At 53.8% G+C, this 15327-nt stretch overlaps 1 protein-coding gene across 1 annotated transcript; it reads right to left on the reverse strand.

Moving 5' to 3' along the window:
- Nucleotides 1-3523: 3523 nt before the first annotated feature.
- On the reverse strand, nt 3524-8779 carry CCL22 (C-C motif chemokine ligand 22). Its single transcript, XM_004454381.3, has 3 exons — nt 8707-8779; nt 7394-7517; nt 3524-5325 (listed from the first exon to the last, which is right to left on the reverse strand). The coding sequence occupies exons 1-3, from the start codon at nt 8777-8779 to the stop codon at nt 5241-5243; spliced, it is 282 nt and encodes a 93-aa protein (XP_004454438.2). The 3' UTR covers nt 3524-5240.
- Between the last annotated feature and the right edge of the window lie 6548 nt (nt 8780-15327).

A 15327-nucleotide genomic window follows, 5' to 3' on the forward strand; every position in this document is an offset into this window, starting at 1 on the left:
GGTTTGTACCACAGACCTCCCTTGTGGTAGACGGATGCCCTATCCACTGAGCCAAGTCCACTTCCCCATGACATTGTTTTAAAGGATATATTAGTCAGCCAAAGAAGTGCTGATGCAAAGTACCTTCTGGCTTTTATAAAGAATATTTATTTGGTGCAGAAGCTTACAGTTAAGAGGCCCTAAAGAGTCCAACTCAAGGTACCATAAATGGTACTTCCTCACCAAAGTCTGTTGCCACTGGTTCCCTGTGTATCTGCTTCTGTTTGAGTGTCTGTTTATATAGCCCACCAAGGGGGTGGGCACTCAGCTTTGAGTCACCCTAATGGCATGGTCAAATCAAAGCCCTAATCTTAATTTAAGCAAGTAAACATAAAGCCTTTGAATTTAAATCAGTCAAAAGGCATCATGGGGAAGTGGATTTGGCTCAACTGATAGGGCATCCACCTACCACATGGGAGGTTCAGGGTTCAAACCCAGGGCCTCCTGACCCATGTGGTGAGCTGGCCCATGCACAGTGCTAATGCACGCAAGGAGAGCTGTGCCACGCAGGGTGTCCCCCATGTAGGGGAGCCCCACGCGCAAGGAGTGTGCCCCATAAGGAGAACCACCTCACGAGAAAAAAGTGCAGCCTGACCAGGAGTGGCACTGCACACATGGAGAGCTGATGCAGCAAGATGACACAACAAAAAGAGACACAGATTCCCAGTGCCCCTGACAAGAATACAAGCAGACACAGAAGAACATACAGTGCCTGGGCACATAGAGCAGACAAATGGGTGGGGGGGAAAGGGGAGAGAAATAAATAAAACATAATTCTTTAAAAAAAAAAAAATTGGTATCATGCCCAGAGGAACAGACCAGTTCACAAACATAACCAATATATTTTTTGGAATTCGTAAATAATATCAAACTGCCTCAAAGGATATCCTCATTCTTAACTCATGTAATTATTTCCTGTGATGTCATTTAATGTGTTCCTTTATCCCATATTTTTCTTGTAAACTGGAAGTTAGATCTCAAGGCTTGATTAGACCCAGGCTGCATAGTCATATCTATATTGGCAAGAAAACTGTATGAGTGAGACCGTGAGCCTCACATTGCATCACATCAGGAGGCACTTCAGGTTGTTCCACTATTCGTGGGACTGATGGGCTGGTTGGACTGACAGGTGACTGCTAGAGCTCTCTACTGTAGAGAGATCATTACTCCCTTTGTGATTGGCAAGTAACCTGTGGGATGAATGTTCGCACCTGCCGTATGCTGATGAGCAGGACTTCGCCGGAGCACCCCAGGCAGAGGGAAACGCCTAAACAAGGGGGCAAGTACAGCACCCAGTCAGGGGCTGGAGAGCAGTTCAGTGCCTTTGGCTCCGAGGAAGGAGCAGGCAGGAAGGCTGCAGCTGAACCAACCCGCAGTGGACTTCGAAGCTGGGGTGGAAAATGGTCAGGGGCAAAGGGGGGACCTGGGAAGGTCCTGAGCTGAGGAAGAACTAGAGCAATGGTTAGAAAAATGAGCAGCACGGAGCAACCAGGAGAGTTTCCTCTGGGGAGCAGCAGATCCACCAGCCGAACAGTAGCATGATGAGAAGGACAGAGGGAGGCTAGGGCCACCTCCAGGCTCCCCTGGGGGCAGCCTTGCCCAGTTCTGCCCTGCCCCACCCAACTCTCCCCAGCCCAACCTTTCTGGCCAATAAGGAGGGCTGCCTACCTGTCCTTGGCATTTCCTGCAGCACATGCACCCGGCCAGCCTTTCTCATCTCACAGGATCCTCATAACCACATGCACACGTTTGTGCTTTTATCATCTCAGCCCACCCTACTCCCGTTCCCAGAGGAAGAAACCGAGGTTCCAAGGGGCAAAGCAACTTACTCCAGATCCCCAGCCAGGGAGGAGCAGGGCTTGGGTTTGCCCCTGTGTCTGTCTGAACGCACAGTATGTGCCCTTCCTGATGCTCCCCCTGCCCCATGTCACGCCTTCTGGATGTCTGGAGCACCTGATTCTGCTGTAAGAGCCAGATCTAAAGAAGAACAAAGGCCACTTGTGCCAAGATGTCCATCCAGGGGTTGTTTACACCGAGGAAATACTGAAAATAATCTGAAGGCAGAGGGTCCTTTTGGTAGTTTCTGTAGAGTGAGCTGCGCCCAGGAACTCCCACAGTGTAGGGAACTGGGGAGCTCAGGGGAGCTCAGGGGAGCCCAGGGGCAGTCAGTACCAGGTGTCTTAGTTTGCTAAAAGCCACTGGGAGCAATATACCAGAAATGGGTTGGCTTTTGTGACGGGAATTTATTAAGTTAAAAGCTTACAGTTCTGAGGCTGTGAAAATGTCCAAATTAAGACATCCTCAGACATGCTGTCTCGCCACAGGTCGCCTGTGGGTGATCAGGCACATGGCAGGGCAAATGGCGGCTCTGCCCAAGTCCAGGCACCCAGCCAAGCTCTCTTCCTGAGCTCAGCTGTAGGCCACCAGGCATCTCCACTTCTCTCTCCAGACTTATCTTTCAGCCTCTCTGGGTTTCTCTGTTTCTGCCACCTTTTTCTGTGTGTCTCTGCTTTTTAGTCCTCCTTTTATAAAGGACTTGCAAGAGCACCAAGGCCCTCCTGGGTCATGCCTCACTGAAGTAATCCAATCAAAGGCCCTCCAGCTGAATCCAACCCAGCAGGAATGGGTTAGCTCCGAGAACATGATCTTTCCTGGCATGCACAAAAAGCTTCAATCTGTCATAACTAGGTGCACCCCAAACCCACTTCCTCTTCCTCCTGGACACACAGCTTGGCTATATTTCCCAGCATCCCTTGCAGTCAGATATGGCCATGCGACTGAGCTCTGCCAATGGCACATGGGCAGAAATGATGATTACCTCTTTCTGGCCTGGCCCATGAAACCTTCCCACAATCTTCCATTCTCTTCCTATCTGCTGCCTGGCTGGAGAACAGTCAAAGTCCCAGAGGAGAGCAGAGCCATACAGAGAAGGAGCCTGGGTCCCTGAACGACCACATGGAAAGTTGCCCTCAAGCCAGTAATGCCTGGTGAGACTTCATATGAGAAGACACAAACTTCTGCTGAGCAGAACCACCAAGATTTTGGAGTTGTCAGTTGTAGGAGTCTTTCCTGACTGATACACCCTCCTCTTCCTTTCCACAGTGTCCACCCCTGAAGGGGAAAGGTGGAGGTGGGGCTATTGAATGACGGAATGAAGTCAATGAATGAATGCACGTGCTGCTTAAAGCCCTAGACTTGAAGTCTTACATCAGTTCCTTCTGACAGCTGGTCCCAGGGTGGGCCAGGTCTGGTAAGCGGGACTCTGGGACAAATGTCAGAGCTTCCTTATTGGCATGTGGGCAGCTACCTCCCAGGTCCTTCTATCCAGTCCTGGATTCCCACCTCCTACAAGCTTACCTTGGGCAAGTCGCCTCTCATCTCAATGTCAAGGGCTTCCCCAATGGGACAGAGGGACCCAGGTGTGCCCACCCACCTTACCCCACCCCTGCCACAGAGACAGCAAATGCCACGGAACCAAAGCAGACACTTTTAGAGAATTTATTTTCCAGAAGGCCTGAGTGACAAGGGCAGGACAGAAGGCCTGGAGGGCAGCGGGATCCCAGACATTTGAGGGCTCCAATGACAGCTCCCAGGCTGGCTAGCACTTCCAGGGCCCATGTCCGGCCCGGGCTCCTGGGGGCACAAAGACCCTAGAGGACACTGAGCTATTGCTGGCCAAGTGCTATTCCCTATGTCTTGGATCTGAGCCCCCCAGAACCCAGAAGGTGGGTATTCTCACCTTCATTTGTTAGGTGAGGCTCAGAGAGGTTGAATGGTCTCCTCAGGGTCACACAGCTCCAACCCCCATGCTGAGCTGTGTCAGACTCCCTCAGAAGGGAGAAACAAATGGGAAGCTTATGTCCTTTACCTGGAGACCTGCAGTCCCCAAGGATTCACAGATAAGTCCTAAGCCCAGCCCTTTGCCTGGCCCAAGCCACTCTGAGAAGAAGCCCCACCTGGCCTCAGTCACTGATCTCACACCACACACTCCCACCCAGAGCTATGCTACCGAAGCAAAGCCAGCAGCTTCTCAGGGCCAGGAAAGCGCCCCGCCCGTCCCCTTTCCCACACAGTTCCTAAAATTCTCCCATTCATCCATCTGGCCTCTTGGGCAATTGCCCTCTTCTCAGATGCAAATATACTAAAGCTCGTAACAGCAAGCCAGGGTAGTCACGCACACCATAGCATGAATTTGCTCATCAGCTATTAGGGGAAGGAGGAAAGGAAAGTGGACTGTGGGATACTCCGAAGAGGGCAGACCTGGGAGTTGGGTTTTGGAGGTTGGGGAAGTAGTGAAAGCCTGAGGGAATCAAGAAGGGCTGGGAAAAAAAAAAGAAAAAAAAAAGCCCAACAAGTAAGTCGAAAGGGGAGGAAAGGTGAACCGGGCAAATTCCCGGCTTCACCATTGATGCAGCTGGCCCCTCCCTAGGTGGCCTTGAGTCTTTCAGTTGAGGGGTGACTGCCTTTCTGGGGACAAAGGAGGGACGTTACCTTTATTGATTCATTCTCTAGCTACTGGCTGAGCCCTGATTCTCAGCCAGGCCCTGCACTGGAGGCTGCGAGACAAAAATTACTCAGATACCGGGCTGGAGAACAAGCTCCCTAGCCCCGGGGAGTCTGGGCAGGCTGTGATCAGGGCTATCGACAGGGGTCAAGGGCCAGGGGAAGTCTAAAAGAAGGAAGGTCGACTCCTGGCTGCTTGGGCTCGGCCGGCCCTGCAGGGCTGGTGGGGTTAGGCAGGGGGAGAGGCTTTCTGGGTGTCAGGAGCAGCTTGGGCAACGGCTCCGGAGCGGAATGCATGGCCTGGGTGTGGAGGACAGGGAGCTGAGCCCAGCCTGTGTCAAGGGGAGACGGGTCAAGGCTGGGGAGGGGACCTGGGTCCGGAGGGCTGGGGGGCCAGGGTCAGAGGCTCTGACCAAAGCCTGGGGCACTGGGGAGCCACAGAAAAATTTTGAGGAGTACCTGACCAGGACTGTGGACCCTATGCCATGGGACATAGGATGGGTGGGTGAGGTCAGAGGGGAGAGGGAAGGACAACCCGGAGCCTGACTGAGGGTGGCAGCCAGGAGGATGGGGCCAGGGGATGCAGAGAGAGACCTTGGCACAGGCTTGGGTGCTGGGGAGTGGCTGCAATGGCGGGAAGTTGGGTGCCGCGAGCTTTCCTGGAGGAGCCGAGGCCGCGGTCCTCAGCAAGGTCTCCCTCACTTCTGCAGCTTCTGGAGAATCTTCTTCACCCAGGGCAGCTTGGGGTCGGCACAGATCTCCAAGTCCCTGACGGTTAGCAGGCTGCAAGGAGGAGACACAGGGATGCAACGAGGCAGCTTCAGCACACAGCAAGGACGCCACACACTCCTGTATGCAGAGACGCCTGAGGGAGCATGTGGGAGGCACCTGCTGTATGGGGCGCTTAACATTCGTGAAGCACCTGCTATACGCAAGGGTACCTGCTGTACGGAATGTCCAAGAATTTATGAGCCATCTCCTATATGCAAAGCACATTTCTCCAGAGGGAAGCAGCAAAGACTTCTTGGGCCCTCAGCCCCTCAGCCCCAGACCAGGCCAAGGGATAGAATCCCCCGCTGTCTAATTATAATCCCAGACGTTGCTGTGGGGGAGAGTCTTGGGGAGTTCCCCGGAACAGGGACTTGGAGCTGGCCTCTCTGGGTTCAAAGCCGAGCCCTGCCACTTGCTAGCTGGGTGATCTGGGGCAAGTCACTTAACTTCTCTGAGCATTCTCTCTCATCTGTAGAATGCAAGTGATAATCATAGTCCAAACACATAGGGTTTTAATCAAGATTTTATGAGTTAATGTATATATTGAGGTGCTCAGAAGAGGGCACAGCACAAAGTGGTGCTAAATAATTGTGCCAGGAGCTGGCCTGAACCCTTGACAAGGATTTCCTTAATGAATCCTTACAGCCACCTTAGGAGGCACCCATTGTGCCGCTGAAAGAAACGGAGACCCAAAGAGGGAAAGCACCTTGCCCGAGGGCAGGACCTGACCGCACCAGGCACGCTGGTGACACCTGGGGAGAGCATCTCCCCTCCAGGCACCTCTGAGGCCTAAAGCGCGGGCGACCACACGCGAGGGAACAAAGAAGGCAGCGCGGCTGAGCCTGGGCACGCGGGCAGCCTGCCCCCGCTGCTGTGTGACTCTGGGCGAGGCGTGGCCCTGAGCCTCAGTCTCCCCATGTGTCCAGCCACGTTCCTTCAAGCGTCCCCTCCTACTCAAAAATCCACTGATCCATGAGAGCTCTCTTTTCCTGAGCATCTATTACGTGCCGCAGGCACTTTCCACCTTACAGTTAATGGCACTGCGTCATGCTCAAGAGACCCCACAAGCTCTCTACCTGTTTCCTCACCTGTAAAAGGGAATAACAGTACCTTCTGCATAGGGTCATTTCAAGGATTAAATGAGTTAATAGCACAATGCGCGAACCACAGTGCCCGATACTTAGTGAGCGCTCTCTACGTGTTCGGTAAATTTTAAAAAAGTGATGGTTATTATTCCCATTACACTGGAGGGTAAACTGAGGCTCGGCCTTGACATAACGAACCCTTTTTTGTTATTCACCTGCAGACCCCTCCCTGAGAGAGAGGGAGTCAGTAGTGAGGGGGAGGAACAAGAGAAGGTGGAGATGCAAAGCAGGTGAGGAGTCCCCACACCCAGACACCTCCCAGGGAGTGGTTGTGCAGGCTCCGGCCCCGGGAGGTGGAGCAGCAGCCAGAGGCGGGGAAGGAGCAGGCTTAGGTTCCAGCCGGGGGAGAGGAAGCAGAGGAGCCGGGAGGACGCGGAGGGCAAGAATCTCCGGGGAAAGCCCTGAACACGCACCCTGGAGTCCTGGCTCCAGCCCTGGCTGACCTGAAGCAAGTCACTTGCCCTCTCTGATCGGTTTCTTCATCTAGAAAATGGGAATGCTCGCCTCTCCTCTAGGGTGGCTGTGAGCTAACACAGGTGAGAGGCTCGGAGCCGTAAAGGGCCCGTGGGAAGCACGGTGCGAGGGTCGGCTCTTAATCTTCCTCTGGGTGGAAAGGGGCGTGGGGGTGCTGCACACACTTTTGGTGGGAGCACCTGCGCTGACTCAGTCGCACTAGGGCACACCACCCCTTTGCCCCTGGGAACTGGCATCCTGTTCATTCAGCTCTGCCTCCCTAGAATCCGGCACGCTGCCCGGCACGTAGTAGGTGCTTGATAAAATTTGTTGGACGGTCACAGAGGATGGCAAGCCCGGGCCGCGTCATCCAGCCCAGCCAAGCACTCCCAGCTGGCCTTGATGTCAGGCTGCATCCCGCTCACCCCTGGGTCCGCCCACCCACCTGTCGCGCACCTGCCGCCTCCCCAGCCCCTACTCACACCACGCCAGGTCGCCGGCAGGAGCCCGAGGTCCAGTAGAAGTATTTCACCGCCCGCGGGGGCAGGGGGTGGCGGATGTAGTCCCGGCAGCAGACGCTGTCCTCCACGTTGGCGCCATAGGGACCTGGGGGGTGCCCAGAGGATTCACCCTCGGCCCGAACCCCCGCGCCTGCAGGCCCCAGAAGGAGATGCGGCCTTTCTGTTCCATGTGGAAGGGTGGTACCCAGGGGACCCTGGGCCCTCAAAGACCCCACCCTGAGAAGCCACTCAGGGGCCCATGTCTACACTGGGGATGGACAGCCCAAGGGGAAGGGACGCCCTAAGCTTCCAGAGGGGACGCAGAGAACTCGGAAGCGGCAGGGCCTCAGAGCCTCGCTGCTCCAAGGGAGGCTCGTGGGCCAGCAGCAGCAGCAGCTGCCACTGGGAGCTGGCGAGACTGCCTGGCCCCCAGCCCCAGGCCTGCTGGAACCGGATGTGCATTTTAACAAGGTCCCCTGGAGATTCATAAGGACACCAAAGTTTGAGAAGCCCCTCTTCAGAGCACGTCTGTTCTCATCCGTGTCCTTGGGCAATGGCGAGGCTGAGGCCCAGAGAAGGAGACTGATTTACCCAGGGCCACACAGCATGACTGTGGCAGAGTCGGGAGCAGGGATCAGGCAGAGTGTGGTTAGAGCCTCCCTCTGCCCTGAGCCGTCGGGCCGCTCCGGGCTCGTCATTTAACATCTCCAAGGCCCAGTTTCCTTCCCTGACCAAGGGGGCAGTAATGCTATCCCCTTGATGGGGTCTTTACTACAGGAAAATCTCTCAGGAAACCCAATAACTGGGGGCAAATTATTATTCTTATCTGTCTGACTCCCAGTCCAGTGCTCTTCCCCTGACCCAACTTTGGGCTGGGGGATTTACATTGGAGTAGAGAAGTCAGGAACCCGGTGTTGAGGGCAAGTTCTGGAGCAAAAGTGGGGTGGTGGGGGTGGTCAGGACCAGCTTTCCAAAGGCGGTCCCCTCCCCAGTCCCGTCTTCCCTCACCCAGGCCGTCCCCCAGCGACTCCCCCCTCCACAGCACCCTGTGCCCGAGTTCTCTGGGGCAGGAGACCCCCAGGCCATACCTAGCCCGCCCCAACCCGCCCTGAAACTGCTAAGATAGATTCTAGATCCCAAACCTTCAGGACCACCCACTTAACGGATATATAAACCGAGGCCCAGAGAAGCGCCACGATGAGCCCGAGGCCCTCAGCGCCAGCAGCGGACTGCGGCTCTCCATCCGGGGCGCCTTCCCCGGCGCCTAACTCTGGCCTCCCTCTCCCCAGCCTCACCTGCCTCGGTGGCTTGAAACATTAGAGCAAGGAGGATGAGAGCCGCCAGGAGCGGGGTCTGCAGGCCGGCCATGCTCCTTCCCGTGTCCAGCCCAGGAGCCTGGAGTGGCCGAGCACAGGAAGGTCCGGTATTTAAGCGCCTCTGCAGCCCGCAAGTCTCAGACAGTCTTAGTCACCGGTGAGCCCAGAATCTCTGACATTCAGATTGTGAAAGAAGAAACTCCCGCTTCCTCCAAAGGGGAGGAAATTCTCTGTGGCGGGGAACCACTCCGAGGGGACCCCCACCCCGCCCTCCCCTCTGGGTCTCAAGGGACCTGCAAAATCCCCGTCCGGCCCGGCCTGCCGTCTCAAGGAGCCGGGCAGCCTCCGAGGGGCCCGCGCCCCCCAGCATCTGCTGGCTGCATGGCCTTGACATCTCTGGGACTCAGTTTCCCCATGTGGAAATGGGGGCGATGTTTCACATCCCTACCTACTTATCTCAGCGGTCGTTCATAAGTCAGGCGAGGACCTAGACAGGAGCCGACAGCACAGGAGCCGGCCCGGACCCGAGCCCAGCTTGTACCCTGGTGACCTTCATCACTGATGGAACCTCAGAGGGCCTGGGAGCACCTTGGCTGACCTCTGCACCCCGTCACCAGCCTCCCCTGGGGCTTCCTATGAAGTCCCACCTGGGGCCAGTCCGTGGCCCACTCAACGGTTTACAAAGGGCTTCCACACACACTTCTGTCCTGCTGGTTCTTCCTTCCCTGATGCTGCCAGGCTCTTCCTCAGTCTGTTTACTTCCTAAATCTCTCTCAGATCTGTCCCCTCCTCTCCATCCCCAATGCCCCTACCCAATCCAGGCCGCCCCTCATTCCCTCTCCATGCTGCAGTCAGAGTGAGCTGTCCAGACTCAGAGCGGCGCCTGCCTCTCTCCTGCTTCAAACCCTGCTGTGGCTCCCCGCTGACCTGAGGGCTGAGGCCAGGCACTGGCCTTTCCAGGCCCCCCCCCCCTTCCCCAGGGATCACATCACACACCTCGCAGTTCCTCAAAGAGGTCGGCTGGTCTGTCCCTGGATGTGAGTGTCTTTCCCACTTCCCTACCACACAAACTCCTACTTGTGTGTCAAGGGCCATTTGAAATGTCACCTCTTGGGTAAGCACGCCCCCTCAAGACTTAGAAGCTCTCTGGGGTGACCCGGAATGTGGCCCAAAGTAGACTCCATTGGCTTTCCTCCTTCCCAAGAACTCCGGGCCTCGAGGGCAGGGGTCTCCTGGAATCGGTCTTGGCATTCCCGGAGTCCCCAGGGTCAGGCACATGGCGGGTGCTTGGAACACATCTAACAAAGACGGAAACTGAGGCTCAGAGAAAGAGGGGATTGGCCAAGCTCACGCAGTCACAAGTGGCTGAGCCTGGCCTGGAACTCAGAAGTCTGTATTTGTAGAGGGACCCATCCATTCACTACTTCATTCATTCATTCAACAAGTATTTACTGAGCAGCGTGTTAAAATAATGTGCCCCCAAAACATGGTCACATGCTAATCCCTGGTACCTGTGAATATGTGACATGGAAAAAGGGACTTCATGGATGTGATGAAATTAAGGATCTTGAGAGAGGGAGGTGATCATGGAATAGCCAGGTAGGCCCAGCGCACTCACGGGGCTCTTAGAAGAGGGAGGCAGGAGGGCCAGAGCAGAGGAGATGTGAAGGTGAAGCAGAGGTGAGAGCGCTGAGGGCCACGGGCCAAGGACCGTGAGCAGCTTCTAGAAAAGCAAAGGAAATGGGTTCTCCTCTCACGCCTCCAGAGGAGCACAGGCTTGGGGAGACTTTACTTTTAGCCATCGAGACTGATTTGGGCCTTCTGACCTTCAGAACTGTAAGACAGTAAGTGGAGCTATCTGAAGCCACTAAGCGTGTGCGGGCCCGTTTGTTACAGCATCACTAGGATACCAATACAAGCCCCTTCCACGGACCAGGCACACGGCTAGGACGCGCAGAAGCAGCAGTGAGGAGAGGGAGGTTCCCGCCATCCCGGAGTTTGCCTTCCAGACGAGGATGCACAGGCAGGTGCGCAAACAAGGGGCTGGCATGGAGAGGTGAGGGCCATGAGGCACATAGAACAGGAAAATAGAGAATGACAGGGGGAGCCATATGGGTGAGGTAGGCGGGAAAGGCCTCTGTGAGGAGGGGACTTCCGAGCCCAGGAGGAGGCGGCCAGTGCAAAGGGCCTGAGGCAGAGCCGGGGTAAGCAGTGGGGCACGGGGAGGGGCTGGCAGCCGGGCAGGCAGGACTCCCAGCTGCAGTTGGGGGCGCACTGCCCGTGCCTCCTGATAGGAAGCCTCTGAAGTGTACAGCACCCCCCCCCCCCCCCCCCCCGCAGAAGAATTCTTGTTAAAGGCTTCAGTCAAACCAAGCCTCTAGTCCCAACTTCCCGAGAAACAAGATAAGGGACCCCACAAGGAAACAGACAATTGCAGAAGGCGGGACCTTCTCAACTCACAGGACAACCATCCTAGGATCTTCAAAAGTTTATTTTTTTGTTTGTTTCTTTTAAAACATTGTGATTATACTAAAAGCCATCGATTGTACCCTTTGGGTAAATTGTATGGTATGTGAATATATCTCAATAAAAGTGAAAAAAAAAAAAGTAGATGGGAACGTTTGAGATTAAAGGAGTCTCTGGGGTGATGAAAAAGTTTTAGAAATGGATGGTGATGATGGTAGCACAACGTTGTAAAAGGAATTAACACCATTGAATTGTACACTTACACATGGTAATGACAAATTTTATGTTATGTTACCACAATTAAAAGAGAGAGAGGTAATAGCCAAATGTAATGTGGGCCTCAATTGAATCCTACTTTTAACAGCTATAAAAGACCTTACAGGGGCAATGCAGATATGTGAGTATGGGCTGCACTTTAGATGATTTGAGGGATTTACTGTTGATTGTCTTAGATGTCATAAAGACCGTAGGGTGTGTAGGACACTGATCTTGTTTGGGAGAAGCCCACTAAAGTATTTAGGGGAGAAGATCACCACCTTACTTTCAAAGAGTTCAGGGAAAAACAGTGTGTGCGTGTGTTTCCCATAGAAAGAAAGTGAGAGAGAAAACAGACACGGCCCCGTGTTCATAACACGGCAGCAAGGCAGCGGATGCACCGACACCCATGCACCTATCCTAATGACTTTTCTGAACATTTGAAATTTTTCACGGGGGGAAAAACAAAAAAGCTTGGAGAGAAAAAGAAAAACAAAAAGCCCAAACGATTTTCAAATGTGGAAGTCACCCTGTGAGCAACGGGCTGTCGCTGGCAGTGTGTGAGCAGAGCCCGGCCCGGCGGCTCTTCACCAGAACGAGGGGCTTTCTCACATGGGGCCCTCCAGGGCAGGGCCCCCCCCGGGGGGCGGCGCAGGGGCTCCCCCTTGGAGAGCCCCTCTCTCCCCGGGGACTCCACCAGCCCCCAGCCCCTCCCGGCGGCTTAGCCTTTGCAGCAGCGCCCCATCGCACCGCATTTCCCTGGGGTGCAGAAGGGTGAGCCGCCCCCTGCACGGGGCCCCCTCGTGCTGGAGAAGAGGTGGGCCTGGAGGCCAAGGCGCCCTGGGTGCCTTTTCAAGGGAGGGAAGGGGGAGTCCCTGCTGGGGCAGAAAGCAGGGGCATCACTGCCCTGGGAGGTGGTGACACATGCGGCCCTGTCACCCACTACGTGTCGGAAGGGCCCTGGGCCCATCCTCTTCCTTTTTTTTCTTGTTTAAGTTGATTTTTGCCTATTAAGAAATACGTAATAACCTAGCAACATATGTTTACCGAGATAGGACACACCACCACGGATGGCTTAGTTGTCGGAGAAGAAGACCTCGGTGGGGGGAGGGTAGGGGGCGGGGGCCTTACTTTCCACCCCCCCCCCTTTTAAACAGTCGGAAGCTTTTCTCGACCAGGTGCCTGGTTGACCTGGTCAAAACAATCAAACGTTAGGTCCGCGCGGTACGGGAGGGGTGGACTGACGAGGGGGCCTCCCTCCTCTGCCCGCGCCCCATGTTTCACTTCCTCCCTCGGGGGCAGCGGGCATAATGCCCGTCTCTGCGCAGACGTGGTCTGGGCACAGGCCAGCCCCATAGAGAGCTATTCCTTACAAAGAAAAGAAGGGGAGAAGGCGAGGAAGGAGGGGGGCGGGCGTAAAGTGAATATAAAAATATTGTGGTGCGCCTTGCTCTTCCCACCTGAAGGACCTCTGGGGGGCGGGTCCCCATCAGCCCACCTGGACGGCCGTGCCCTTTCCAGTGGCCATGTGGTTTCCCACGGTGCGGAGGGACCACACTCTACAGAGCCAGGCCTCTACTGAGGGACATTTCGGGTTTTCTCAGTCCTTTGCATTTACATAAAAATGTCAAAATAACCTCCCTTGCACACACTCACAGGGGGAATATACCTGGAAGATAAATTCCTAGAAGTCGAGAGTCTGGGCTTTTGCTTCCACCCAAGCGAAAAAAGAAAGTCTACCTGCACGGCTGCCTCTGAGCTTCCTCTTTCCGGCAGAGGCGGGGGAAGCCCCAGGAGAGGGCTCCCGGTGGGGCTATGGGGACCCCTCCGGGCCCCTGAGTTCTGAGCAGCTGCGAGCCCTTTGGGGGTACCACACACCCCTCTACCTGGCCGGGTGACCATCAGGGCCCCGGCTTGCCTCGGAGCTGGAAGGAAGGATGAGAGCATTTATCAGAGGGTCTGGGCAGTGGGTTGGCAAGTCTGGGGTTCTCTCCAGCAAGCAGAGTTGATCAAGTGCTCAGCAGGGGTCTTAGAAGATGAGTCCAGACCCTCTACTTTGGTCAAACAAGTAGACTGTGGAGCAGGTGGGAAATCCTGGGTTGAAGAGGGGGCGGGGGGAGAAAGAGGTAAAAGGGGGCAGCCAACTGGCCTCAATGACCTCCACCCCCATCACAAACAATAAAAGTAATGCCACCCGCTGGTATTTCCTGAGGGCCCAACTGCGTGTGTCTGGTATTTTGCATTTGCTATCTTATATCCCCACAGCAACACTTAGAAGGAGCCGCCATGAGCATCCCCATTTCTCAGGTAAAGAAACTGAGACTTCAAGAGGATCCACAGCCAGTGAGGGGGGACAGGGAGGCTGCACTCAGGCCCCTCTGATGCCAAAGCCAGCTCACCCTAAGGTCTCAGGCTCGCTGCCTACAGGTTGGATCAGAAATAGAGGCAGTGGCCACAGTAACTGGCCACACGTGGTGAACGTGCCAGTCTGGTGCAGCCAGAGTGGCCGTCCCCTCGGGTGAGGAGGCACAGCTCAGAGGACAGAAGTCACCTGCCAAGGCCACAGTGACAGAGCCTGGATTTAACCTCAAGATTTTTGTTTTTTAATTGAAACATAATTCACATACTATAAAATTCAAAATTTTTAAAGTGTGCAATCCAGTGGTTTTTAGTATGTTCACAAGGTTGTGTAACTATCGCCCGATCTAATTTTCATTTTCAGCACCCCATGAAGAAATCCTATATGCACTGGGCACTCAGTTCTCCTTCCCCCTTACTCCCGGCCCCTGGAAACCACTAATCTAACTAATCTACTTTTTGTCCTTACAGATTTGCCTATTCTGGACATTTCACGTAAGTGGACTCATACAATACCTGGCCTTCTGTGTCTGGTTTCTTTCACTTAACATGTTTTCAAGGTTCATGCATAATGTAGTATGATGTCAGTACTTCATTCCTTTTCTTTCTTTTTTTGAAGTACCAATCAGAGATTGATCCCCGCACCTTACATGTGGGAAGCCAGTGCTCAACCGTTGAGCCACGCTGGCTCTCCTCCGCTGGTTCTTTCATTTGTTTGCTTGTTGTTTGTTTTGTTTGTTTTTAGTCGACATCAGAAACTGAACTCGGGGACCTCCTATGTGGGAAGCAGGTGCTCAACTGCTTGAGTCACATCTGCTCCCCCATTCCTTTTATTTATTCATTCATCATGACATTTGGGCTGTTTCCACTTTTTGGCTATTATAAATAATGATGCTATGAGTATTTATGTACAACTTTTTGCATGAACATATGTTTTCAGTTCTCCTGGGTTTTTACATAGGAGTGGAATTGCTGGTGCATACCGTAAATCTATGTTAAATTATTTGAGGAACTGCCAAACTATTTCCAAAGAGGCACAACCATTTCACATTCCCACCAGCAGTGTATGAGGGTTCCAGTTTCTCCACATCTTTGTCAACACTTATTATTGTTCATCTTTTTTGATTGTAACTATGCTGCAGCTATGAAGTGTTATCTCACTGTGGTTTTGATTTGCATTTTCCTAAGAACCAGTGATGTTGAGCATCTTATCATGTGGTTATTGGCCAATTGTATATCTTCTTTGGAGAAATATTTGCTGAAACTCTGCCCAGTTTGGTTTATTTTTAATGTATTTTTTATCTCTTTAAAAGATACTTAGGTTACACAAAAGGTTACACAAAAATATATAAGGATTCCCATATGCCCCACTCCCCATACCTCCCATCCTTCTCCACATTAGCAACTTCTTTCATTAGCTTGGTTCATTCATTGCAATTGATGAACTTAGCTGGAGCATTGCCACTGAGCGTGGACTGTAGTTTACATTGTAGTTTACACTCGCGCCAACTCAATTCTGCA

Source organism: Dasypus novemcinctus, chromosome 18 (genome assembly GCF_030445035.2).
Source record: "Dasypus novemcinctus isolate mDasNov1 chromosome 18, mDasNov1.1.hap2, whole genome shotgun sequence".
Lineage (NCBI taxonomy): Eukaryota > Metazoa > Chordata > Mammalia > Cingulata > Dasypodidae > Dasypus > Dasypus novemcinctus.

What these genes read in the sequence shown, in the direction of transcription:
- CCL22 (XM_004454381.3), bottom strand. Translation starts at nt 8,779, where the DNA reads ATGGCCGGCCTGCAGACCCCGCTCCTGGCGGCTCTCATCCTCCTTGCT. An exon ending in GTTTCAAGCCACCGAGGCAG is followed by an intron (nt 7,518 to 8,706) that starts GTGAGGCTGGGG and finishes GGCACCCCCCAG; the next exon opens with GTCCCTATGGCGCCAACGTG. An exon ending in TGCCGGCGACCTGGCGTGGT is followed by an intron (nt 5,326 to 7,393) that starts GTGAGTAGGGGC and finishes TCCTCCTTGCAG; the next exon opens with CCTGCTAACCGTCAGGGACT.